The sequence below is a fragment of the Momordica charantia genome, assembly GCF_013281855.1.
Source record: "Momordica charantia cultivar OHB3-1 chromosome 6 unlocalized genomic scaffold, Mcharantia_2.0 BLBB01000006.1, whole genome shotgun sequence".
NCBI classification, from domain to species: domain Eukaryota; kingdom Viridiplantae; phylum Streptophyta; class Magnoliopsida; order Cucurbitales; family Cucurbitaceae; genus Momordica; species Momordica charantia.
This window is the reverse complement of record NW_028275164.1, coordinates 31,367,566-31,391,772: the sequence shown is the minus strand read 5'-3', so window position 1 is coordinate 31,391,772 and position 24,207 is coordinate 31,367,566. Positions and strand designations below refer to the sequence as shown.

Genomic DNA, 24,207 nt, shown 5'->3' with positions numbered 1-24,207 from the left:
TCCTATTTGAAATATATGTTTTTTATCTTTCAAGAGAAATGAATTTTAAGTTTTAATATTGGCCACTAATTCATTATTTATTAGTAGATATCGTAGTAATATCAACAGTATATTAGTGATATATCAAAGGTATCAATTATGCACAGTCATATATCAAAGCTATATTAATAATAGGTAGGAGGAATTTAAAGTTCTAAAAGAAGACAAGTTTTCATTGATGAAAATTCTTCAAGTCGATCATGATCAGTCATCCATCTTTCTTGGTGATTATCGTATTCTAGGAGGCGATATCTTTGTTGCTTCCCGTTTTTGTAAAGACAAGACCTTTGGCATGGTCCATATCAACCTTTCTGCAATAACTTTAGATTTCATTTTCCTTGTTTGCAACCTTGTTTTCATTTGAAAAAAAATTAGTAGTATATCAAAACAAATATTTGAAATAATATATTTTAAATTATTGGTATATCAGGAATGATATACAAGTGGTAAATTAATAGTAAATCAATGGTACATCATATAATCATATCAAAAGCATATATATCAATGCACAGATATTATATTTATATCAGTAGATATCATAGTTATATCAGAGGTATATAAATGGTTAATTAGAGGTATATCAAATATATATAAGACGAATATAAATGTTATATCAGTGGTAAATCAAGGGTAAAACTATAATCATATCAGAAGTTATATAAGTAAATATTGATATCATAGTAATCAGTAAATCATATAATCATATAAGAAATTATATAAGTGTATCAGTGGTACATTAGTGGTATATAAAGTATATTAAGTATATATCAGACATATATTAGTGATAAATTAATGAATGGTAAATCATATACTTATTTAAGAAGTTATATTAATAAATATCATAGTTATATCAATAGTAAATCAATTGTATATCAGTAAGATATCAGTGGTAAATTTGAGGTATATGAAGTATATATCAGTGAAAAACTGAGAGAAATTGAATCCAACGCGACTATTGGCCCTCCGTGATTTGGGCCAATGGGTAAATTTGAGATTTACTCACTTGGGCCAATGAAGTATATATTATTAAAAAATTTTAAAAAAATTATGATATTAATGATGGTTGTTTTAATTATATCAACCTCTCTAGTTGATGTAATTCTATGTTAACTATTTATTATTTATTAAAATACTAAATAAATTGTTAAAATAAAAAAAAATATTACTTTCAGCAAGATAGTAATAAAATAAATTGTTGCTTTAATTAAAAATTATAGTACTACACTATTTAGTTAGAAATAATACTCAAACATGAAAAAAAAAATGATATTCTAATAATTGTTACCTATCCCATTCTTATTTCGATTATTGAAAGTTTTAGTAAACAATATATTTTTTTATTATGATTTCAGAAAATTTCTAACAAACAGCGTGAAAGATCATCTCATTTTCACTGGGGAAACATTTTTACTTTCATTTCGATTCCGCAGTGGAAGAAACTAAACAGAAAACTAGAACAAGTTTAAAATTACAGTAAAATCATGGTATTTTAAGTTTTAACGTGATACTCTTATATTGGGAAAGAAGAATACCAAAACAGGAAAAGGAGAAAAAGTGTCAGCTTTCAAAGTTTTGCAGAGTGATCATCTCTTTGGGACATCATAAGACTCATAACCAAGCGACACCACCACACCACCTTTACGTTTTCGCGCTACTGCTTTAGGCCAACACCCAAAGATTGGGCAATACACCAAAAAGCAACCAAAACAAAACCCAAAAAACAAGAAAAAAGAAGTGGGGGTGAAGAGACTTCACAGAGAGCGCATCTGTAAAAGAGTTCTCCTCCAAATTAGAGAGAGAGAGAGAGAGAGAGAGAGAGAGGGATGGAGAGAAGGGTTTTAGTGGTGTGTTCTGTTGTGGGTTTATTGGGAATCTTATCAGCTGCTACTGGTTTTGTTGCTGAAGCTACCAGAATCAAGGTGATTTTTTTCTTCTTATGATTCCTGCTTCAATTAATCTTTGGTTTTCTCTCATTTGGCCTCTTACATTGGATTTTTCACTTGCATTTGGTTCTATATTTGTGGGTTTCTCTTGCATTTCCTTTCCATTCTCTTCTCTTGGCTGCTGAAATTACAGAGCAGAGGGGAAGTTTTGAGAACTTTAGAAGCCAATGTATCTCATTGGAACAGTTGCAATTGTTGTTTCGTTATTCGTAACTTCAATATTAATACTACCATTTCAGTTTTTTTCATGTTTGTCAATAGTTTCTCACTGAATCAACATATATCTCCTGATTCCGATTGGTACTTAAGATCAATGTTACCTTTTCCTTTTTCTTTTTCTTTAAGCTTGGAGAGACTGAAGTATAAGGAATTAAGAAATTTGAGTTGTAAAATGTCCCATTTTTTCTGGATTTAGAAAGGAGGAAGTGGAAACTCCCAATAGTTAGTTGACCCTGAATATAAAATGTCCTATGAGTTGCTTGACACAGGATGTTACAGCAGGAAGTTTCGTGGGATTTATCAAGTATGTTTAAGTTGGTCAAGACACCCACAATTTGTAGAAAACGAAAAGAGTATATATGGAGTTCATAATAATGGTTGTGAGACTGGTTCTTTGGATTGGAACTCCTTGTTGTCCTTGAGTAATTGTTTCTCAAGCATTAGGTTTATATGCCCCTTGTGTGAATTTGGCTTTAGATGATGATAATGACACCAATGGTAAAAAAAATTGTTTAGGGTATTGTACTATTATTCAAGATCATCTCCCTTGCCTTTTTCATATCTTAATTCATGTGTTTTTTTTTGGGGCTCACCTTAACTATTGAGTATTTTTTTTCCCCTCATTGCATGGATCATGTTGCTGAGTTTTCTTCAATCATGACTATTGTTTACGTTCATGATGTGAAGCTCAATCCTCCTGTCTGACATGAGAGTGTGGTGTAAGGTTTTGAAACGATTCATTTTCATACAAATTCTTCTTTAACTCCCTATCCTATTGTTTGATCCCTGATTTATATTTTTGGTCCTTCGCATTTTTTGTAGTTTCTTAAAGGGATCTTTTCAAAACTTGGCTTCTTTCTTTGGACTTTGATCTTGAAAAGATTGAATACCTTTTTTATAACTTTTTTGTTTATGAAGAAACAACTTTTCACTGACAAATGAAAGATTGGTTGATCAACAAAAGTAACATGACTCCCTCTAGGAGTCAACAAGAAGCACCCACCAAATGGCTCCCTCTGTGCTCCTCCTTGAAGCCTTATGCCTTTTTTTGATGGCTCGGACTGGTAGCCAATTGGGGCTAACAACGGAAATAGTCTAAATAGACCTTTCTCCCTTGAAGAAGTTAAGAAAGTATTGTTTGGTGTGAGTTTGAGATAGCTTTTGAAAAGTATTTTCTAAATAAAAGCACTTTTTCTGTAAGTACTTGGGAAAATTACTAATTTATAACGTGGTTAGTATAGCTTTCTAATTGATTTTAGTGTTTCTTTTTCTAAATCTACAGTGTTTGGTAATAAATAAAAAGCATTTAAAAAAAATTAGATTACCTTAAAAATACTTTTCGAAAAAACATTTGAAAGATGGTTATCTAAAAAGTAACTTTAAAGTAATTGACAATCTTGTAGTTTAAGCACTTAAGAGATGATTATCCAAAAAAAGTGCTTAAACTAATAGACATGCCAAACTCACCCTTAGTTTTGAGGACAATAAGGCCTTGGATCATTTCTCATTTGCTTTCTTTTAGGATATTTAGGAGGTCATTAAGTTGGACTTGCTTAGGATGTTCCATGAATTATTTGATCATGGTTTTGCTATGAACAGAATTTTCATTTGTCTTCTTCGTCTTCGCACAAAATTGGATGGATGTAGAGTGGAAGATTTTAGACCTATCTATTTCAGGATTACGTTGTATAAGATCATCTATTATCTCTAAAATATTAGTTAGTTGAGAGAATGTAGAGGATGCTGGCCTCCTCTTATTCGTCTAATCAGGTGTCTTTGTGGTGGGATTAGGGAGATTATTATTGATAGAACTGCTATTTGGATACAATTGGGGATATTATTTTGATATTAAGGGTATATTAATAATTGGTTAGGAAAGTTGTTAGGATGGTTATAAATAGAGTGAGGGGGAAAGGATGAAGGTAGGCAATTGGTTAGTATGGTTGCTTAAGTAAGAATACTCAAGACTCAAAAGAGGGGGGGTCCAAGTACCTCGAATTACTTGGAAGTTGTTGTTGTTGTTCTTTTATCTTTTATATTTCAATATATTTCTTGTTGTTCGAGTTCTATCAGAAGACAAATCCTTAATGATATCCTTGTCGCTATTGAGGGAATTGAGGACTGTAAGGCGTATCAAGTTCAAGAGGGATTGTCTTTAGTTTTGATTTTGGAAAAGCATATGATCATGTGAATTGGTGCTTGTTCAAGATCTTGTGGGCAAAAGGTTGTGGTTATAAGTGGAGAACTTAGGTTGGGAATTGTTGTGAATTCATTAATGAAATTCCCCTTGTATTTGGTTGAGGCCTTTTCTTCTGTAACTTCATTTCTCTTAAATTAAATTCCAGTAGCCTATGTATGGTAACTACAATCACCTTAGAACCTTGTATTATTGTAAACCAATGCCCACATAAAGAAAAGCTCTTTAGATAAATTGCAGGCTTTGACATTCAATGATTAACTTTGAATTTCCTTTGGTTTCTTTTTAGAAGTTGTAAGTTCACAGTTTTCTTAATGCACCATCTCAGTTTTCAACCAGCAAGTTTTGAAGTTTTTATTCCATCGTGTTGGGGTAGAGTCTTTAATGGCTGCGTCTTGTTTTTCCAAAAGTCTTTTCATTCCTCGAGCTTATTACCTTTATTGGCAGCTTCAAGGTTGAGAAATTGTGCTATTAGAGTTCTCCTTTGACTTTTATGGAAAGAAAGAAACAAAAAGTTTGTTCAGTCATCAATTCGATTTGAGAGGCAAGCTGAAAACCCAAAAATTTGAAACAAATGAAACCACCATTTCAAAGTGAACGGGCAATGAAGAAAGAGGTGATCTGAGGACTCCTTGTGTCTATAACACAAGCTGCAGATCGAGGGGGAAAGGGTCCATTTGGGGATTTCCTTTAAAAGTTTTTCTGCCTAGTTTAAACTTCTATAACAAAAGGTCCAAAGGAAAATGGAAATCCCGGGGCCTTTATAGCAATTTTGCACTGCACGCAGGGGAGTCCATGTGTCTTTCCTATAGAGATATTTTCTTTTAATCACTGTCCTCCATAAATAATCGGGTTTGTTCATATATCTTCATCCCCACTTGACCAAGAATTTCTGACTTGTAGTTAATATTAAGGCCAGACACTTTCTTGAAAATATTGATTTGCAATCTGGGTATAATGAGAAGAAAACAAGGGTTAGCTGAATCACACTTTGTGTGATTATGTTAACCATAGTGGTTATTTCTTCAATTCATTAATTTTTTTTCTTTCTAGTCCTTTGTATGATAGGTTGAATGGATCAGGAATTTCCTGGGGAACCTGTTATTTTTATGATTTCCGTAGTTTCTTTTCCAAGAAAAAGTAATATACGATTGCAGTTAATGGTTGCATAAACTGCAGTCTAATCTTTGAACTGATTATTTAGATGGTGTAGTTACCTATTATTCTTTTGGTACTATTTATTGTTTTTAGTTTTTAAATTTGTTTCCGGAATATATAAAGAGGAGTAACCTTGATTCCAATTTATCTAACAGGGCTCTCAGGTTCAGTTTATTTCCACATCTGAGTGTGCATATCCGCGAAGTCCAGCCATGGGTCTAGGTTTAACTTCCGCAATTTCTCTGTTGATTGCACAATTAATTGTAAATGTTTCTAGTGGTTGCATTTGTTGCAAACGAAGTCCTAATCCTTCCAATCCGAATTGGAAAATAGCTCTCCTGAGCTTTGTTATTTCATGGTAAGTCGTCTCTGGACCAACGTAATGAAATTCTCATTCCATTTAATTTTTACTATTACACATATCTGTCTAATTGGAGAAAAAATTATTAGTTTGTTGATCTTTGGATTTGCCACCCAAATCTAATAGATAGCTGGATTAGTGAAAGTTTGGTGGGTATAGGTTCAAAAACAAAGCAAAGGTGCTGTGGAATTGTGTGGTGAGAACTGTTTTATGTATTGTGTGGAAAGAAAGAAACAAATGGATTTTTGAAGATTTTTATAGGGGTTTTTTTTTTTTTGGTGGAATAGTGCACACCATAGAGCTTCTTGATGGAGTTCAAACTACAAGAATGTCTTTTGTAATTACAGGCTCCTCGTGATTTTGGATGATTGGAAGGCCTTACTCTTGTTCCTGTTAGGGGTGACCTTCAAATCGGCCCTTAGGATGTCCTTGTTTCTTTTTTTGTTTTTGATAGGAAACAATTTTATTGATGATTTATGAAATTATACAAAATGATTAAACCCTATCTACTGAAGTTACAAAAAAACTTCTCCCAATTGGATATAAGAGAATTCAAGCTGCCAAAATAGAAATAGATTCTATCACATGTTATGAAGAGTTTTCTTTGTCATTGAAGAGCCTAAAGTTCCTTTATCTCTGTTAAACATGATCAAACCACCACTCAACCTAAAAACTTAAGTTGATGGGTCGGTAAATTTAATTCATATATGATATATCTCAACACTCCCCCTCATTTGTGGGCTTGAAATTTTGCTCAAGGCTCAACAAGTGAAAATGAATATAAATGGAAAGGAAACAACAATGTAGGGATTCGAACACAGGACCACCCGCTCTGATACCATATTAAACATAATTAAATCACCACTCAACCCAAAAGCTCAAGCAGATGGTTGGGTAAATCTAATTTACATATGAGATATCTCAACACTCTCCTAATTGACCAAATAAAAGCTTTGTTGAGGTGTAGCCACGGTTGCCTTGTCTTGTTTCAAGGGGTGATGAAGGAAAATTAAAGCCAACCAATCTCTCAAGTTGCTTGGTAAGACCACCTTCCGTCAAAAAATAGAGAATAAATGATTCCATATTGCCGATGAGGAGGGGCAATCCATGAAAATGTGAGCTTGAGATTCAAAATTTGCCTTGCACAGACAGCACCAACAAGGGGGGATAGACCACCATGGACATCTTCTTTGCAGCTTGAGGCATGTGTGGACGAGTTCCCAGTTTAGAAATTTACCCTTTTTTTTGGATATGTGGTCTTCCATAGAGGTTTGTAAAGGCCATCTATAGGGAGAACCGAACCTGATGCAAGCTGTCGAGTCAAGATTTTTGTTGTGAAAGTGCCATTTTTTCAAGATCCCAAAGCCATAAATCAGCTCTATTCGTTAGTGAGTAGGTTAGCAGAAGGGCTGATAGCGAAGCCCATTCATCAATTTATTGGTTCCTTGTTTCCTTTTTTTGAATTTATTGGTTCTCTGTTTCTTTTAAAAAGAAAATTTATTATTTTGTCAAATTCCATTGCTTGAGTTGTGAATTTGAGCTAATACCGGGCCTCACTTTTGAGATGGCTGGAAATTATGGTATCCTGATGTGCTTTTATTTGTATTTGTATACTTCTGCCCAACACGTTTTCTTTTCATAAATATTTTGTCAGTGATTCTACAGTTATGAGCTTTTGTCTATGTGATTTATATACTTGAGGCGAGGTGATATTTGAGCTTCGCACCTCGAGGTCAGCTATGACGAGCACCTTCAACAAGGCACTTGCCATGGTGCAGCATTGCCAGGAGGCAAGGCAAGCGCCATGTTGAAGGCAGGCTTAGCCTCTTTTTAATAATTACTTTACATAAGAAAAGAAAGAAGAGAAGGAGAAGAGTCAACAAAAGAAGAGGAGAGGAGTATAAGGAGTGAACAAAGAAATTGGCCTCAGGCAATAAGGTTCACAGTGCTTTTCTCAGATGTGAAACATGGAATATTGGGTGGATATTTATTGGCTTCAGATGGTGGCTCATGATTGTAGGCTATTTGCTAATCCTTTCTACAATCTTGTTAAGGAGTGAAGCATTGAAATTATTCTTGTTAAGAAATGCAAGAAATCAAGATACAAATAATCAAGAAAACAACTTGAAAGATAGTTTTGAGAAATCCTGACATCCTGTAGTTCTCTCTATTCCCAAATAAAAGCAACATAACCAATATGTCCAAACCAACCAACTTTCCCCTCACTCTAAATGCTCTCAGTCCTAGTCATCTAACCAAATTCCCTTTGCCCATGGCCACTATTATCTTGCTTCTTCACCAAGTCGGAAACCCCCAAGATGGGTCTTGCCTTCCCCTAAGTCGAGACATGTATTAACACAACACTTGCCATAAGGGCAACATTTTTTTTTTTTTTTTATGAGAAACAATATTTCATTGATGGTATGAAATATAAAAAAAGCCATATAGGCACTTACAAGAAAGCTTGCCAACTTGTAATAAGAGCATTTAGAGAATAGCTATTAAAGGGGGTAGAAACATTTACACCAACCAAGAGCTAGTAATATAACTCTATCAAAAAAGATGTCAAAAGGAAGGGCTTTGTCATTAAAGACCCTATTGTTCCTCTCGAACCATAATTTCCACAGAAAAGCTTGAACAAACTGAACCCATAAAGTTACTCTTCCTTCTTGAAAGGGTGTCCCACCAAGAATTGTTCAAGAAAGATAGATGGCTTGTTGTGAAGGGCTATCTTCCATCTAAATGAAGTGAGGAGATGGTTCCAAAAACGAGATGCAAATGAATAGTGGATAAAGAGATGGCCTTGAGTCCCTTGTGCCCCAAAACAAAAAAGACATCAATTTGGAGAGAGAGCTAAGTATGGGTGTGTTCTTTGAACCCTGTCATGGGTATTTATCGCCCCATGACTAAGTTCCCAGCAAAAAAACTTTTCCTTTCTGGGGCATTTTCCTTGCCATATGCGGGGAAGAGGGTGGAGGCTGGTTGGAAGCATTGGTAGTGAGGGTGCCGAATGCCGATTTTGTGGAGAAGGACCAGTTGCATCAAGAGGCCAAGTCCATATGTCAGATTGGGAGGTGGGTGTGTTTTCATTTAGGATGTGGGAGAGACACAACATAAGATTGTCCAACTTAGTTCGTGACATGTATGGACCCATGTGCCCTTACATTACACCAAGTGAGAACAAAAAAGATAAGGATTTAAAAAAAACTGTCAAAGCTTTTCTCTCTTTCTTCGAAGATTAGGTAGTTCCTTTCTTGCATAAAAACCACAAGAAAAGGCCCTAATGAAATTGAGCCACAAAGCTTCCTTCTCCTTTTTGAAAGGATGTCCAATTGTAGCAGTGGCAAGCAATTCGTGTGTACTCCCTGGAAGAGCAATAAACCAATTAATAAGCCTTTCAAAATAAACTACCAGAATGCAGAAGAAAATGAACTAGTGATGAAAAGGTGCTTCTGAGATTCTGCTGCTTACAAATAGAGCACCAATTTGGAGAGATGGAAATCTATGGAGATCTTTCAAATATTCTATTAAGTTAAGCTGAATATGTGCAACCTAGGTCTTCTTATATAAGAAGCATGGATATGGATACAAGACACGGATATGACACAACACGGATATGATACCCACTCGTGAGGATATCTCATCTCTCCCTTTTGTTCTCTCCTTTTGGTAACGAAAATTAAGTTTCTTTTTTTATTAAAAAAACAAAAAAAGGAGAGGGTTGTTGTACTCTCTTTTGGGCGATCATCAGTAAATATAATTCTTTCCTAAATTGGTTACACTAGAAACAAAGATAAATAATCAATGGGAAGGTTATAAAGTGTGTCTTGAATGAGCGTTAAGTCTAACTCTTTTGGACATGCAAGTATTTTGCCACCCAGACAGCCTCTTCTCAACTTTCTCAATAACGGGGGACCAAAACCCAAGAGAACAATGATTCTCATAAAGCGGGCGGCCCAAATAGGCAATAGGCCATTTGTCCATCTCACGCCAATCGCTCCTAGAAATTAAAAACCCACTAAGGCTACTCTTGGATTGTCGTTGGGCCACATTGTCATTCAGGGGACACCTTTTCAAAACTCCAAGCTCCCCATGGGTAAATGTTGTTGTAGGTCATGTTTCCTTTTATTGGGAAGCATCTAATTTTCTCTACTGGTTCTATGGCGTCTTGATTTTGGAGTAGTATTTTCAGTTATCTTGGCTGGACCATCCCTTCTCCAAATGAAAGCAATGCTCTGCTCGATCTCACTTTTCCTAGCATCCATTCAAAAAAGAAGCTAACATTGTTTCACATTAGTTCTTGAGAGCTTTTGTTCGGTCTTTATAGAATAGAAAGAATTTGTGGGATAAGAAAAAAACCTTTCAAGTTCTTGTGGTTAGAAAGGATTAGAAAGAATAGTGTGGGAGCAAAGACAAATCTTTTAAGATCTTGGGCGAGCTTATATTTTTGTTATTGCTTCTTGGTGTAAATGCTGTAAGCCTTTGTATAATTACAGCTATAGCTCCATTTCCATTAATGGGAAGTCTTTTTTTTTTTAGTTCTCTAGGGCCGCTGTTTTGTAGGTTTCATTTCATCAATGAAATAGTTCTTATGAAGAAAAAAATTGCACTAATGATTGCTTTAATCTTTTTTTAAGACTTGGAATGCAATAAAATGAAAAAGGCGGCTTCACAGGCCTTTGATGGCATAATATATATGTTGCTTTAACTAAAGCAGATGTAATACTATAATTCAATATTTTATTTCGTGTTCTGCAGAGTGCAATAACTTGCAATTTTTCTGTGGACTTGCCATGCCATCAGAGTAATTTTAGTTTAAGAATTAAGATGCTTCCTATCTCAAAGCTGTAAAAAAAAATATAATTGTTAAAATTTGCTACAAGAAGATAAAAACTTGGATGTTTCTTGTATAGGTTACTCAAGGAAGGACTGTACATTGAACTCCATTCCTTGTGTTATGCTGGCTCACCCCACTAGTCTCACGCAAATAGGTTCATGAACTTTAAAAAGTGTCTAACATGTCTTTAAGCTTTTTAATTTTGTGTCTAATTGATCATTGAACTTTAAAATGTCTAATAGGTACTTGAACTTTCAATTTTGTGTGTTAATGAATAGGCCAAGAACTTATTAGAAACAAAATTAAAAGTTCAAGGACCTAATAGATATTTTAACTTAGCCTTATTAGAAACAAAGTTGAAAGTAGACCTATTAAGCCCAACCTTGAAATCTCATAACTAAACTTGTAGTTTAACCTTAGTTTTCCACTTGGGGTTTGGACCTAGAACCTTAAGGGTATATCCAAACATCCTTAATCTTTACCACGACCATGAGGGGCAGCTCTCGCGTTGGAGTGGCTATTGTTGGTCATCCTATTATTTCGAAGAAGGTATTGCACCTCCGTGTGTTGGGGGGATGCCATTGATGATGAAGCTGTGGCCAGAGATAAAACATATTTACTTTAGAAGCAGTCATTTTACTCTTATCCCTCCTCTCTATCTCTTCTCTCAAGTCAGCACTGGCTATGAATGATGTTTTTGTTTGCTATAGAACAGCTTTAAGTTTAGTACAGGATCCTACACATTTCTGGGAAATTTGGGTCGCAGTTTTGTTTGTACACCATTACTTTGTATCATGACGTAGAATTTCATGCTGCATTCTCAGGTTCAGTTTTATTATAGCCTTCTTGTTGTTGCTGACTGGTGCTGCCCTTAATGACCAGCACGGTGGAGGGACCATGTACTTCGGTAACTACTACTATTACTGCTATGTCGTGAAACCCGGAGTTTTTGCTGGAGGCGCTATTCTGTCGCTTGCAAGTGTTTTATTGGCAATAGTCTATTATCTCACTTTAAATTTGGCAAAAAACAATAGCCCTTTGTGGGGGAATCCTGCTCCAAGTCAAGGCATTGCTTTGGGGCAGCCTCAGTTTCCACCACAAAATACTCAACAACCCGTTTTTGTGCACGAAGACACCTACGTACGACGACAGTATGCGTGATTCGTAACTGGTCACCAAGCAAACGTTTTTGAGTTGGTGAACCTGTGAAGATATGAAAGTACTTGCTGTGTCTGTCAGTAGGCTAGAGAATGGAATATGGAAATTTGTTATTCCTCAGCATTTGGCTGTGTTTTGTTTTGCTTTTGTTTCCATATCCAAGTAGGTGAGAGAGGTTGTATAGTGAGATAATCAAACAAAATATGTAATATTTATGTGAACACGAATGTATTTGGACTCGCCTGTTTTATTTTTAGTTCAATGTATTAGATTGATGTACAATCAAAAGCAAGCAGCTCAAAAGGGAGGGGAAAAACAAAAACAAAACAAGTCCCGAGAACAAGTAAAGGCAACAAATAATTTATTATTATTTTTTAGTTTCTTTCTCCTCCAGTATTTTTTTATTGTTTAAATTCTTATATTTAATATTTATTTACAACAAATTTTACATTATTTATTTATATTTTTCAATTTTTCTCTCGTTTAGGGAATTATAGAAACGTTAACTAAAACTAACCTTATTGACTCGTTCACTACCCAGTTAACCAACTAGGCAAACCATTTCCACTGTTGAGGAGAACTTGACCCCAACTCAACTACATCTTTTAAGCAACCTGTTTCAACCTCATCATAGATATAGATGTATAGATATATCATATTCAATGGTTCGTTGATCCACTACCTATTGTTGAGGGAGGTTAATGAATCGAGACCAAAGGTCATCGATTTTGACCTGTTGGGAAATAATGTGTCATTTAACTAGCCAGAGAGAGTTTAACCTGGTTACGATTTGGAAAAATTGTTTACCGCTTTGAAGGTCGATAATGACAAGGATGCAATTAAAAATTTAAAATAGCATTAGTATATTGTACTGGGCATGCCATGATGGGAAAGGAGAAGAAGAAATTTATGGATATTAGCCTCCTAGGTACTCTAGATGATTGGGATTTCTTTTATAATTTTGACTGGTGTACAATGATATTCACAATAAGATGATTAAGAGCCTCCATAATGCCTCGAAGAATATATTAGCAACATACCAAATAGACGCATTGAAAAGTACCGTCTATATGGTTTCCATATGCCTCGAAGTTAATTTATCCTAGCAACTATACTTAAAATTTGTTTACTCATCACAATTATTTACTTATATTATTTGTGCGGTGTTGTAGGTATGAATGTACGAGACTATTTCAACACCAAGTGTACATGTCGAAAATACGATAAACATTGATCTCATTCCTTGCATTCTTGGGTGGTCATGCTCCCATTCTCATCCTTTCCATGTGCTCGCCAGGGATATCATCAAGTTAATGTGAAACTGAACCTATGTTGTTGGCCTCTATTGTTTGAAGCTGATCAGGGAGGCAAGTCCATCAGAACCTTATGAATTAGAAGCACTTTGTTTCTTCATCCTAGAGATCCATATAGTCTTACAATTACATAGCAGAGATGGGCAAAAAGTTAAAATGAGACTTTGAGATCTTTAATTGTAAGAATTGAGACAACACAAATCTATTGTGATATTACTAAGCAAAAGCTCACAAAATAAGAAAATACTTAGCTCTTTATCAATAAGGAGCAAGTTTGTCTTCACCACGTCAATTAAAAGTGAGAAATGCAAAAGCATAGACTTTACGAGGCATCATTAAGTCTATTCTGATCCTTGTATGTCTTTTGGATGGAATTGAATTTCCTTATTTCAGAGCCCCTTTTGTTTTCCGTTTGGTGTGTTTTTTGTCTCCAAAAATCTCGAGCACAAGGTGCAGCCAAAGATTTATCAAACATCCGGAATGCACGATAAAGCTAATCAAAAGATGAGAAGGACTCATAATCAAAGGGATTACCACACTTTGGATTATAGTACACATTCAAGTACAAATTTGATCGACTTTTTTTTGGGTTCAAACTCATTTTCAAATTAAAAATTTTGCAAGCGCCGGCCACCAAATTAGAAGTTCTGAAAACACGAGAAATTATGCCTGACACTGATAAGTACAACTAGAGATATTATATGTATACCCCAAAGAGAGGTGAGAAAAAGAAAGGGACCATAATACAAAATGGAACGGCCATGGCTGGCCTTTACAACGTGACTGGAAGCTAGAGATATTAGATAAGATACATTAAAACGTGACTGAAAGGTAGAGATCAACAATAGTAACAGGTCTGATACATACTTAAAAAGAATCAGCTGGGACTGTAGTACAAATAATTCATCACAAAATTTAAGGTATATTTATTTGTAAAGTTTTATATGGATCTCTTATATCATAAGAAACACAACAAAATGTTGTAACCGTAATTCTTTATCGACCCAATTACAGGTTTTCCTAGTTGTAATGTATATAAACAAGAAAATATTAATGTACATACACACAAATTTATCGAATGCGGTTTACGTTAGCAAAGGGCTCCGAATTATAGGATTTTGAAGCAGGTTTAGCAACTTCTGGAGTCCCAAAAACATTCCAGAATCTTAATGTTTCATCTGCTGCTGCTGTAGCTACAGTGCACCCATCTGGACTCTGCAGAAACATCACACAACACAATACAGTCAGCAAAAGTTTATCAACAAGCTTTAATAACACCTCCTAACTACTTATGGGCTTGGAAACTAGAAACCCAACAATGAACTATCAATATTAACGTGGGAAAAAATGACATTTGCTAACACCAAACACTGATTTATGATATTTTAATAAAAACACGTGAGAAGATATCTACCTGCGCCATAAAGAGAACCCTTGATGTATGGCCAGTGAGCTCTCCCATCTTCACCATTGAAGGATATTTCCAAACCGTGAGCTGGTTTTGGGAGAACCCATGAGAGCTGAGCAGCTCTCTCTCATTTTTATTCCACAGCAGAGCACAGACTTGAGAACCAGTATCAACAGAATTCAAACATGCGCCAGTATGGGTATTCCAAAACTTTATGCAGCGATCACCACCGCCTCCACCGGCTGCGAGTAAGTTGCTTTGGAATGGACACCATGCAAGGGCCTTGACTGCAGAAGTATGCTCCTCAATCCGATGAAGCCACTGGGTCGACGAGTTTGAAGATGCAGTCGATCTGTCCCATATGTGGAGGACATTGTCATTCCCTCCACTTGCTAATTGTTGTCCGGATAATGACCATTTTAGTCCACAGACCTCTTGGTCATGGCCTCTGTAGGTTTCCACTATGTGGTCTCTGATTCTCACGTCATTGTTAATGATCTTCCCATCCATTCCTCCCGTTGTGAGAATGTGACTGTTCCATGCTAGAGAACCTACCCGCATCCTATGTCCACCTTTCAGAGTTCTTAGCTGCATAACATCAACACCCAAAAAATTCGAATCATGCACAATCAAGAAATGTAGTTTAAAAACGCAAGGCTAAGAAAGAAACCTGTCTATTCGCAGTCGAATCCCACAACTGTACTTCTGAATTGTTTAAACCAACAGCAATATGCCGTCCATCGGGTGCCCAATTTACACTTGTTATTGGACCAACTTCATCATCAACAGTTACGAGTTCTGAAGTAGAGCCATCGTTTGCATTCCACAAATACACGGTGTTGCCAAGCGCTATTGCAAGCACATTGCAGCTACCCCAGTCCAACAAGTTCAAGTAGTAATCATCAACTAGATCAGGAGCATCCAATGTCCTTTCGGAGGTCTGCATAATAAAGCTCAAACATCAGGAAACGAACCCAATTGATGATTTCTTCACCCAAATTTACTCATTTTCTCATTCAAAAAAATTATCAAAGACGTAAACTGTAACCCACCTGGGGGATATGGCGGCGGGCCTTGACGGGTTTATCGCAAGAAGCCGGGGCGAAGAAATCCTTCGGGATCAAATCAACAGGAGCAGGAGGTTTGTTCTTGAACGCGAGGATTCGAGTTCGATTCATGTTCAATGCCTCTGCTAACCGTTTCTGATAAGCCTCCTTAGAGGGAGAACTAAGAGAAGGGTTTTCCTTACCTTTGCATCCCTCAGTCACCATATAGTGTGCATAGTCAAAATCCATAGCCGATCGGTTCGGAATAAACCTATCCAACTAAAATCGAAAAAAAGAAAAACAGTTTCACATCATGATTAACTCAAGATACCAAAAAAAAGCAAACAGCGGCAGAAATTCAAAACCCAAATTCGAATTTGATATGAAAACAGAGAATTCATCGATTCAGAACAGTTTCATATAAAAAATAGTTCATCTTCATCCAATTGATTTCGATATCTACGATTACGAACGTATGCTTACATTTTCTTGAGAATGCTTTTTCTGGAGATGCTGGTCTTGCAGGGGACCGCGGGAGTGACTGGCGTTCGAATAACTCATAGATCCTGCATCCATAGCGTTAATTTCCCAAAAACAAAAACACAAGAATGATTCCGAAACAAACAGAGGAAGATAAAAATATTGATGGTGCAGCACCCAAAAATAAAACCTGCAAAACTTATCCACAGAAATAGTATATGGACAATAAAATCAAGAACTCAAATATGACTAAAAAGAAAAACTGGAGTCGAATGATCGATGAGAGCACAGTTAGAGTGAGCGAAGAATTGCAGAGAGCGTCGCGTCTGTTGCGTTAGAGAGAGAAAGAGAGAGAGTTGAATTGAAATGCAAATTTTCAATAATGAGATTATATAGTTGCGTGGGAAATAAAATAAGGCGAAAAAAATTTCGAAATGTGGAAATTGCAACGGTCAGCGAATCTCTCTTTTGAATTACTAAAGAGCCGTTATAGATTTTTTTTTTTTTCATTTTCTTATTTTAGTTTATGAAACGAGAGCCGTTGTAAATTGAATCCCCAATGCGCGTTAGTATCTCGTCGTATGACGCTGGATTAGGTGGAATTATATGATTAAAAAAAAGAATTATTTAATAAATTGTTAATTAATGGGCTACTAAAAAAAATTAATGGAATGGCGAATGCAATACTTGTAAATTTGTCACACGAAAAATAATTTGCAAATGTGGTCATTTTTTTAATATTATTTTGCACCTATTTAAATATTCTTTTACGTAATTTCTTTTTATCTTGTATAACACTTGATATATCATTTTCATTTTATTGATATTATATGAGTAATAAACAATGTAGTAAATGAACATGCAAACAAAACAAAGATAAAAAATGAAAGTTGTAATTATTAATATATCATCTTAATTCTATTGATATGGTATAGGAGTGATAAATCAAATATAAAGCATATACAAATAGAATAACATTATAAAAAATCAAAATTACATCATTACTAATTATTAAGGGATCATTTTGATAACCATTTCATTTTCTATTTTTAGTTTTTGGGTTTTAGTTTTTCATTAACAAATCCTATTTTTTGTTTTCTGTTTTGAAAAAACTATTTTTTTGAAATTCTTAATAAATTTATTAAACAAAACTGTAGTTTTTAAAAACATGTTTATGTTTTTTCAAAATCTCATTTTTTTTCTTTCTAATAATCAATCTTGTTTTTGTTTCACATATTCTTATCTAACAAATTTTTTTATGACTCTAAATTTTGACCGGCCTAAATTTTTTTTCCTTTAAAATTTTGCCTTTTATAGTTTCGAACAGAGCGAAGAATAAGAGAAATGAATAAGAGATAAATTTAAAAAAAAGTGACGAGTAAATACATAATTTCACATAATGATATAAGAGCCAGAGCTTAGAAAACTTAAGTTTTTATATTTTCGAACGGAGGGAAGAATAAGTGAAATAAATAAGAGATAAATTAAAAAAAAAAGTGACGAGTAAATACATAATTTCACATAATGATATAAGAGCCGGAGCTTAGAGAACATAAGTTTTAAAAAAATTGGGTAGAAATCAATTCTACTCCTTAAAAAAGCTACTCAGCTCAATTTCCTTTTTTTTTATCTAAATTTTTTTATTTATATCTCTAAATTTACTCTATCTTAAATTTCTTTTTATCTCTCTAAACTTTTATTTTTCTTGTCTATATATGTAGGGATGACAAAAACCATCGTAGAGTTGAGCACCGAATGCATTTTCCACCATGCACCGACCCTTCTCGATTACATTTTTCAAATAATAAATATTTTATTAACTATTGTATTAAATTGATTAAATAATTCTTAAAGCTAGTAATTTATACAAGTAAATAATAATTTTTTTATATATAATTTATATATAGTTACTAATCTTTTTTATTTTTTAAATTCTAAAAATATTTAAAATGAGTTACTAAATTGGTAATATTTTCTACAATGATCTCCGTCTCCAAGCGAGGATTCTTGACTTGGATCTAGATTCTTGAAATTAGAGAATGAGGTGGGAGATGAGAACTAAAAATTACCACAATGACGAGGATGGGAGGGCATCCCCGAGCATATCTCTTCAACCTTCTACATCCGTATATCACTAATAGACGTGTATCATGGATTTTGTTTAAAGGTCGATATCATTTATAGATGTACAATGTTGTACAATATGTGGGGGTGGAAGATCAAACTCACAACCTCATGGTTGGAAGTATATGTCAATTACCACTAAGTTATTTTTACTTTGACAATTATATTATATATTTGTCATTTATACCTTGTAATAAAAATCAAATTATATTGATTTTTAAATTACACTTATTTTATGGACATATCGACATCAATTGGTACAAATTGACATTTTCATATTATTACAAAAAAACAATAAAATATGAAAAATATCGTTAATATAAACATAATATTAATATTAATCATTTCTAACCTATTTAGAAATATAGTAAAAGGCTTATATTTGTTAATTTAAGTAATTTTTACGAATTTTTTAATTTTATAATGTTTATACAAATATCCATCAACATCATCATTTTATCGTATTGTCATTTTCATCGATTTAAAACCTTTCTTCATATTATTCTTTTTTTTTTTTTAACTCTCTCTTCCTTCTCCCTTTTTACCCTCCTTTTTCTCCTCCCTTTGTCACGTTTTTTATCTTCCCCTTCTTTTCTCTCCCTTTTTTTTCCCTTTTCCTCACAACCAAACCTATATATCAGGTGAAAGAAGCGTCCTAATTCTAAATTACTAACAAAAGCCTTCCACCGCAAAAGAATATCACTGGCAGAAAAACTCAGAAATCTAATGAAGAATAAACCAAGAAGCTGAAAACCATTTTGCAAATTCAAACCTCTTCTTCTCGAAAAAGGATTTTTATTTTTACAAGTTTCATTTCATTTTTTATATCCGTGAGTTTCCAGACCAGTTTATGCATATTTTAACTAATCTCACAGGTAACTATCTAACCCTGCTGCATTGGACTGTCACGAGATATCCTTACAAATTTATCGTTCCTTTCTCCCCAAAAAAGAGTTTTTTATTCAGTTTAACCACAACTTTGCAAATCCTTTTACATTGCATAAGCATCGACAAAATCAGCACGGAAACAACTTGAAATTGGCTAATTCTATCATTTGCACCAATTTTCAATTCCCTGGGATAACAGCAGATGGAAAATTGAACAAGAAAAACAAAATCTTTGGATGACAGGGGCTATTCAATTTAATCAGGAAAAACCAAATGCAACGTAAGAACAAAATTCTTAGTAGAACATAATGAACAGAACAAAAATCAAGGACAACAAGAATCCAAGTACAGTAAAACTCCCAATGACCACAGGTCTTAAGTGTGATTATAGGGTTGGTTACACACCAATTCTGGTCCTGAATAAAGTTAATATAATTAATATTAATGAACAAACAGAGAGTGTTGCATTACTGTAAAAATGACTTTATGATAGTTAAAACTGGAAATTTTGTAATGCATCATATAGTTATCAAAGCAACTGAAGAATACGAAGTAAATTACTGTTCAAAACCATCTGGTTTTTTTTTTTATTTTTTATATCCATGTATTCGGGCCATCTTGCGCGCACCTCTAACCTTTCATGGAGTAAAGTTTCCCTCTAAAGCCGGACTCTAACCACCCATTCGGGATCAAATAACAGAGCATGCAGTAAAGTTTCCCTCTAAAGCGAAGAACGGGGGATGCTTGAGAAATTAACAACCAAATGCTAGTTTTCCTTCTCTATTCATGGTAACCATATAACAATTGTAACAACTTACCTTTTATTGACCACAAAACGACAATACTTGTCGACGTTGCTCGAGTGAACCTAAAATCAAAAACTGAGATAAATCAAGCATAAAATAGAAGTAGATATCAGTATGAAGATATCTAAAATAATTATGAAGCAAGAATAATGGGATGGTGTTGTGGAGCTTAGCAGGAATGTTTAAAAAATAACATAAATGAGATAAACTGATGATCTTGAACACGTTGGACCTGTTAAATCATCTTGGATCATGGAGTTAGAGGAATTCTTAAAGTTAGGATTTTGTGGAGAGCCCTGCAATGCGTGCCTTGTACTGAACCTTATGCTGTTGTCCTCTATTGTTTGGAAGCTGGTTAGAGAGGCAAGTCAATCAAAACCTTGTGAATTAGAAGCACATTGTTTCTAAGAAATGACAATGTTGCCTTTCTAAGAGATCCTTATACTCATTACAATTACACCAATCTGTATTCTAGTTCAAGTTCAAATTTAATAAACTTTCTTTTAGGTTCAAAACTCATTTTCAATTTATTAATTGCTAGTTTTGCAAGCCTGCCACCAAATTAAAAATTCTCAAAGTTCTATTACCCTAGAGTAAGTTTCTGAAAACACGAGAAATTATTCCTGACACTGATAACTTACACTCAGAGCTTAACAAAGGTGAGAAAAGAAAAGGGACCATAATACAAAAGGGAACGGCCTTTACAACGTCAGAAGACAAGACAGAGGACAAGAGGAAAAGAGACTACAAGAACAATTAGATAAGATTACATTAGGTAAAATGTCACTGAAATGTAGAGATCAACGATAGTATTATGTTAATAACAGGGTCTGATACATACTAAAAAGAATCAGCTAGTACTGTAGTACAAATAATTCATCACAAAATTTCAGGTATATTTATTCGTAAAGATTGGATTTCAAATACTCTATATGGATCTCTTATGTCATAAGAAACACAACAAAATGTTGTAACCATAATTCTTTATCGACCCAATCACAGGCCTTCCCTAGTTGTAATGTATATAAACAAGAAAATATTAAGTTATGTACATACACATAATTTATCTAATGCGGTTGACGTTAGCAAAGGGCTCCGTATTATAGGATTTTGAAGCAGGTTTAGCAACTTCTGGAGTCCCAAAAACATTCCAGAATCTTAATGTTTCATCTGCTGCTGCTGTAGCTACAGTGCACCCATCTGGACTCTGCAGAAACATCACACAACACAATACAGTCAGCAAAAGTTTATCAACAAGCTTTAATAACACCTCCTAACTACTTATGGGCTTGGAAACTAGAAACCCAACAATGAACTATCAATATTAACGTGGGAAAAAATGACATTTGCTAACACCAAACACTGATTTATGATATTTTAATAAAAACACGTGAGAAGATATCTACCTGCGCCATAAAGAGAACCCTTGATGTATGGCCAGTGAGCTCTCCCATCTTCACCATTGAAGGATATTTCCAAACCGTGAGCTGGTTTTGGGAGAACCCATGAGAGCTGAGCAGCTCTCTCTCATTTTTATTCCACAGCAGAGCACAGACTTGAGAACCAGTATCAACAGAATTCAAACATGCGCCAGTATGGGTATTCCAAAACTTTATGCAGCGATCACCACCGCCTCCACCGGTTGCGAGTAAGTTGCTTTGGAATGGACACCATGCAAGGGCCTTGACTGCAGAAGTATGCTCCTCAATCCGATGAAGCCACTGGGTCGACGAGTTTGAAGATGCAGTTGATCTGTCCCATATGTGGAGGACATTGTCATTCCCTCCACTTGCTAATTGTTGTCCGGATAATGACCATTTTAGTCCACAGACCTCTTGGTCATGGCCTCTGTAGGTTTCCACTATGTGGTCTCTGATTCTCACGTCATTGTTAATGATCTTCCCATCCATTCCTCCCGTTGTGAGAATGTGACTGTTCCATGCTAGAGAACCTACCCGCATCCTATGTCCACCTTTCAGAGTTCTTAGCTGCATAACATCAACACCCAAAAAATTCGAATCATGCACAATCAAGAAATGTAGTTTAAAAACGCAAGGCTAAGAAAGAAACCTGTCTATTCGCAGTCGAATCCCACAACTGTACTTCTGAATTGTTTAAACCAACAGCAATATGCCGTCCATCGGGTGCCCAATTTACACTTGTTATTGGACCAACTTCATCATCAACAGTTACGAGTTCTGAAGTAGAGCCATCGTTTGCATTCCACAAATACACGGTGTTGCCAAGCGCTATTGCAAGCACATTGCAGCTACCCCAGTCCAACAAGTTCAAGTAGTAATCATCAACTAGATCAGGAGCATCCAATGTCCTTTCGGAGGTCTGCATAATAAAGCTCAAACATCAGGAAACGAACCCAATTGATGATTTCTTCACCCAAATTTACTCATTTTCTCATTCAAAAAAATTATCAAAGACGTAAACTGTAACCCACCTGGGGGATATGGCGGCGGGCCTTGACGGGTTTATCGCAAGAAGCCGGGGCGAAGAAATCCTTCGGGATCAAATCAACAGGAGCAGGAGGTTTGTTCTTGAACGCGAGGATTCGAGTTCGATTCATGTTCAATGCCTCTGCTAACCGTTTCTGATAAGCCTCCTTAGAGGGAGAACTAAAAGAAGGGTTTTCCTTACCTTTGCATCCCTGAGTCACCATATAGTGTGCATAATCGAAATCCATTGCTGATCGGTTCGGAATAAATCTATCCAACTGTAATCGAAAGAAGAAAAAGAAAAAGTTTCACATCATGATTAAAACTCAAGATTACCAGAAAAAAAAGGCGAAAAAGCGGCAGAAAGTCAGAACCCAAATTGAATTTGCAGTGGAAACAAAGAAATTCATCGATTCAGAACAATTTCATATAAAAAATAGTTCATCTTCATCCAATCGATTTCGATTTCTACGATTACGAAAAAATGCTTACATTTTCTTGAGAATGCTTTTTCTGGAGATGCTGGTCTTGCAGGGGACCGCGGGAGTGACTGGCGTTCGAATAACTCATAGATCCTGCATCCATAGCGTTAATTTCCCAAAAACAAAAACACAAGAACAATTCCAAAAGAAACAGATAAAGATAAAAGATTGATGGTGCAGCACCCAAAAATAAAAACCTGCAAAACTTATCCACAGAAATAGTATATGGACAATAAAATCAAGAACTCAAATATGACTAAAAAGAAAAACTGGAGTCGAATGATTGATGAGAGCACAGTTAGAGTGATCGATGAATTGCAGAGAGCGTCGCGTCTGTTGCTGTTAGAGAGAGAAAGAGAGAGAATTGCATTGTAATGCAAAAATCAATAGTGGGATTATATAGTTGCGTTGGAAATAAAATAAGGCGAAAGAAAAATTCGAAATATGGAAACTACAACGGTCACTGGATCTTCTTTTTTGAATTACTAAGAGCCGTTGTATTTTTCATAGTTCATGAAAGAGCCGTTGTGAAACCGTAAAAAAAGAAAGGAAAAAAAAAACAGCCGTCGTAATTGGCGTAATAATGCTTCTTAATATTTTTTTTTTCCTTTTAAGCACCGCTTCATTTTTATTTTTATTTTTATTTTTTTTTTTGAAAAGTAGTACTGGTTTTTATTACGGCTAAATATATATTTTAGTGTTCTAAAAAAAAGTTGATAATTTTTTGGTATTTTTTCCATTTAGTCTTTATTATTTAAAAAGTTTAAATTTAATAATTTTAATATTTTCTAATTTAGTCAGTTAGCAGTTGATGGGATTTTAAAACTTTATAAGAAAAAGAATCATTATCAAAATCACCCGGGGCTCATAGTGAAAAATATAAAAACATAGATATTTAAATTAAAAATTTACTAAATTTAAAAAATATTATAGGACTAAAAAAATTAACGTAATTTCAAATTTATTTGCAAGTTTAAAATATTACCATTATAGATTATTGAGTTATATATTTTATTTATTTCTTTTTTCATATTTCACCCTGTAATCAAAATCAAAATCAAGTTTGATTTTTAAGTTACGTTACTTATATTAGATTCGATTATGCTATTATTTTTAATTTATTGTAGATATTTTACTTAAAAAATAATTGTTGATATTGTTAGTTTTTTTTGATTAAATTATACAAACCACCTCTAAAAAATATCATAAATATCATGTTTGTTACAATTATACCTTCAAACTTTAAATTATAAAAATTAAACCCTTAAACTTTTATAAATGAAAAAATTGCACCCGTAAAA

The 24,207-nt window shown here is 34.5% G+C and overlaps 3 protein-coding genes across 5 annotated transcripts; 1 reads left to right on the top strand and 2 right to left on the bottom strand.

Annotated features, from left to right (window-relative positions):
- The first annotated feature begins 1,592 nt into the window (after positions 1-1,592).
- Positions 1,593-12,293, top strand: LOC111025191 (transmembrane protein, putative (DUF1218)). Its single transcript, XM_022303040.2, has 3 exons — positions 1,593-1,958; positions 5,712-5,914; positions 11,579-12,293. Exons 1-3 carry the CDS (start codon positions 1,863-1,865, stop codon positions 11,913-11,915), a joined length of 636 nt encoding a protein of 211 aa, XP_022158732.1. The 5' UTR covers positions 1,593-1,862; the 3' UTR covers positions 11,916-12,293.
- A 1,834-nt stretch (positions 12,294-14,127) lies between these two features.
- Positions 14,128-16,528, bottom strand: LOC111026070 (cell division cycle 20.2, cofactor of APC complex). Its single transcript, XM_022304039.2, has 5 exons — positions 16,163-16,528; positions 15,686-15,958; positions 15,304-15,573; positions 14,640-15,221; positions 14,128-14,440 (listed from the first exon to the last, which is right to left on the bottom strand). The coding sequence occupies exons 1-5, from the start codon at positions 16,253-16,255 to the stop codon at positions 14,297-14,299; spliced, it is 1,362 nt and encodes a 453-aa protein (XP_022159731.2). The 5' UTR covers positions 16,256-16,528; the 3' UTR covers positions 14,128-14,296.
- A 2,853-nt stretch (positions 16,529-19,381) lies between these two features.
- Positions 19,382-23,279, bottom strand: LOC111025133 (cell division cycle 20.2, cofactor of APC complex-like). Of its 3 annotated transcripts, XR_015791980.1 has the most exons (7): positions 22,917-23,279; positions 22,430-22,702; positions 22,048-22,317; positions 21,384-21,965; positions 21,034-21,184; positions 20,210-20,328; positions 19,382-20,039 (listed from the first exon to the last, which is right to left on the bottom strand). XR_015791980.1 is itself a non-coding variant. In XM_088126169.1 (6 exons), exons 1-5 carry the CDS (start codon positions 23,007-23,009, stop codon positions 21,041-21,043), a joined length of 1,362 nt encoding a protein of 453 aa, XP_087982295.1. In that variant the 5' UTR covers positions 23,010-23,279; the 3' UTR covers positions 19,382-20,039; positions 21,034-21,040. The 3 variants fall into 3 exon arrangements, 2 of the variants coding, with proteins under 2 accessions (XP_087982295.1, XP_087982294.1); XM_088126169.1 differs by lacking the exon at positions 20,210-20,328; XM_088126168.1 differs by lacking the exons at positions 19,382-20,039; positions 20,210-20,328 and having other exon boundaries at positions 20,761-21,184.
- Between the last annotated feature and the right edge of the window lie 928 nt (positions 23,280-24,207).

What these genes read in the sequence shown, in the direction of transcription:
- LOC111025191 (XM_022303040.2), top strand. Translation starts at nt 1,863, where the DNA reads ATGGAGAGAAGGGTTTTAGTGGTGTGTTCTGTTGTGGGTTTATTGGGA. An exon ending in CTGAAGCTACCAGAATCAAG is followed by an intron (nt 1,959 to 5,711) that starts GTGATTTTTTTC and finishes TTTATCTAACAG; the next exon opens with GGCTCTCAGGTTCAGTTTAT. An exon ending in CTGAGCTTTGTTATTTCATG is followed by an intron (nt 5,915 to 11,578) that starts GTAAGTCGTCTC and finishes CTGCATTCTCAG; the next exon opens with GTTCAGTTTTATTATAGCCT.
- LOC111026070 (XM_022304039.2), bottom strand. Translation starts at nt 16,255, where the DNA reads ATGGATGCAGGATCTATGAGTTATTCGAACGCCAGTCACTCCCGCGGT. An exon ending in CCCGCCGCCATATCCCCCAG is followed by an intron (nt 15,574 to 15,685) that starts GTGGGTTACAGT and finishes TTTATTATGCAG; the next exon opens with ACCTCCGAAAGGACATTGGA. An exon ending in GGGTTCTCTTTATGGCGCAG is followed by an intron (nt 14,441 to 14,639) that starts GTAGATATCTTC and finishes ATGTTTCTGCAG; the next exon opens with AGTCCAGATGGGTGCACTGT.
- LOC111025133 (XM_088126169.1), bottom strand. Translation starts at nt 23,009, where the DNA reads ATGGATGCAGGATCTATGAGTTATTCGAACGCCAGTCACTCCCGCGGT. An exon ending in CCCGCCGCCATATCCCCCAG is followed by an intron (nt 22,318 to 22,429) that starts GTGGGTTACAGT and finishes TTTATTATGCAG; the next exon opens with ACCTCCGAAAGGACATTGGA. An exon ending in GGGTTCTCTTTATGGCGCAG is followed by an intron (nt 21,185 to 21,383) that starts GTAGATATCTTC and finishes ATGTTTCTGCAG; the next exon opens with AGTCCAGATGGGTGCACTGT.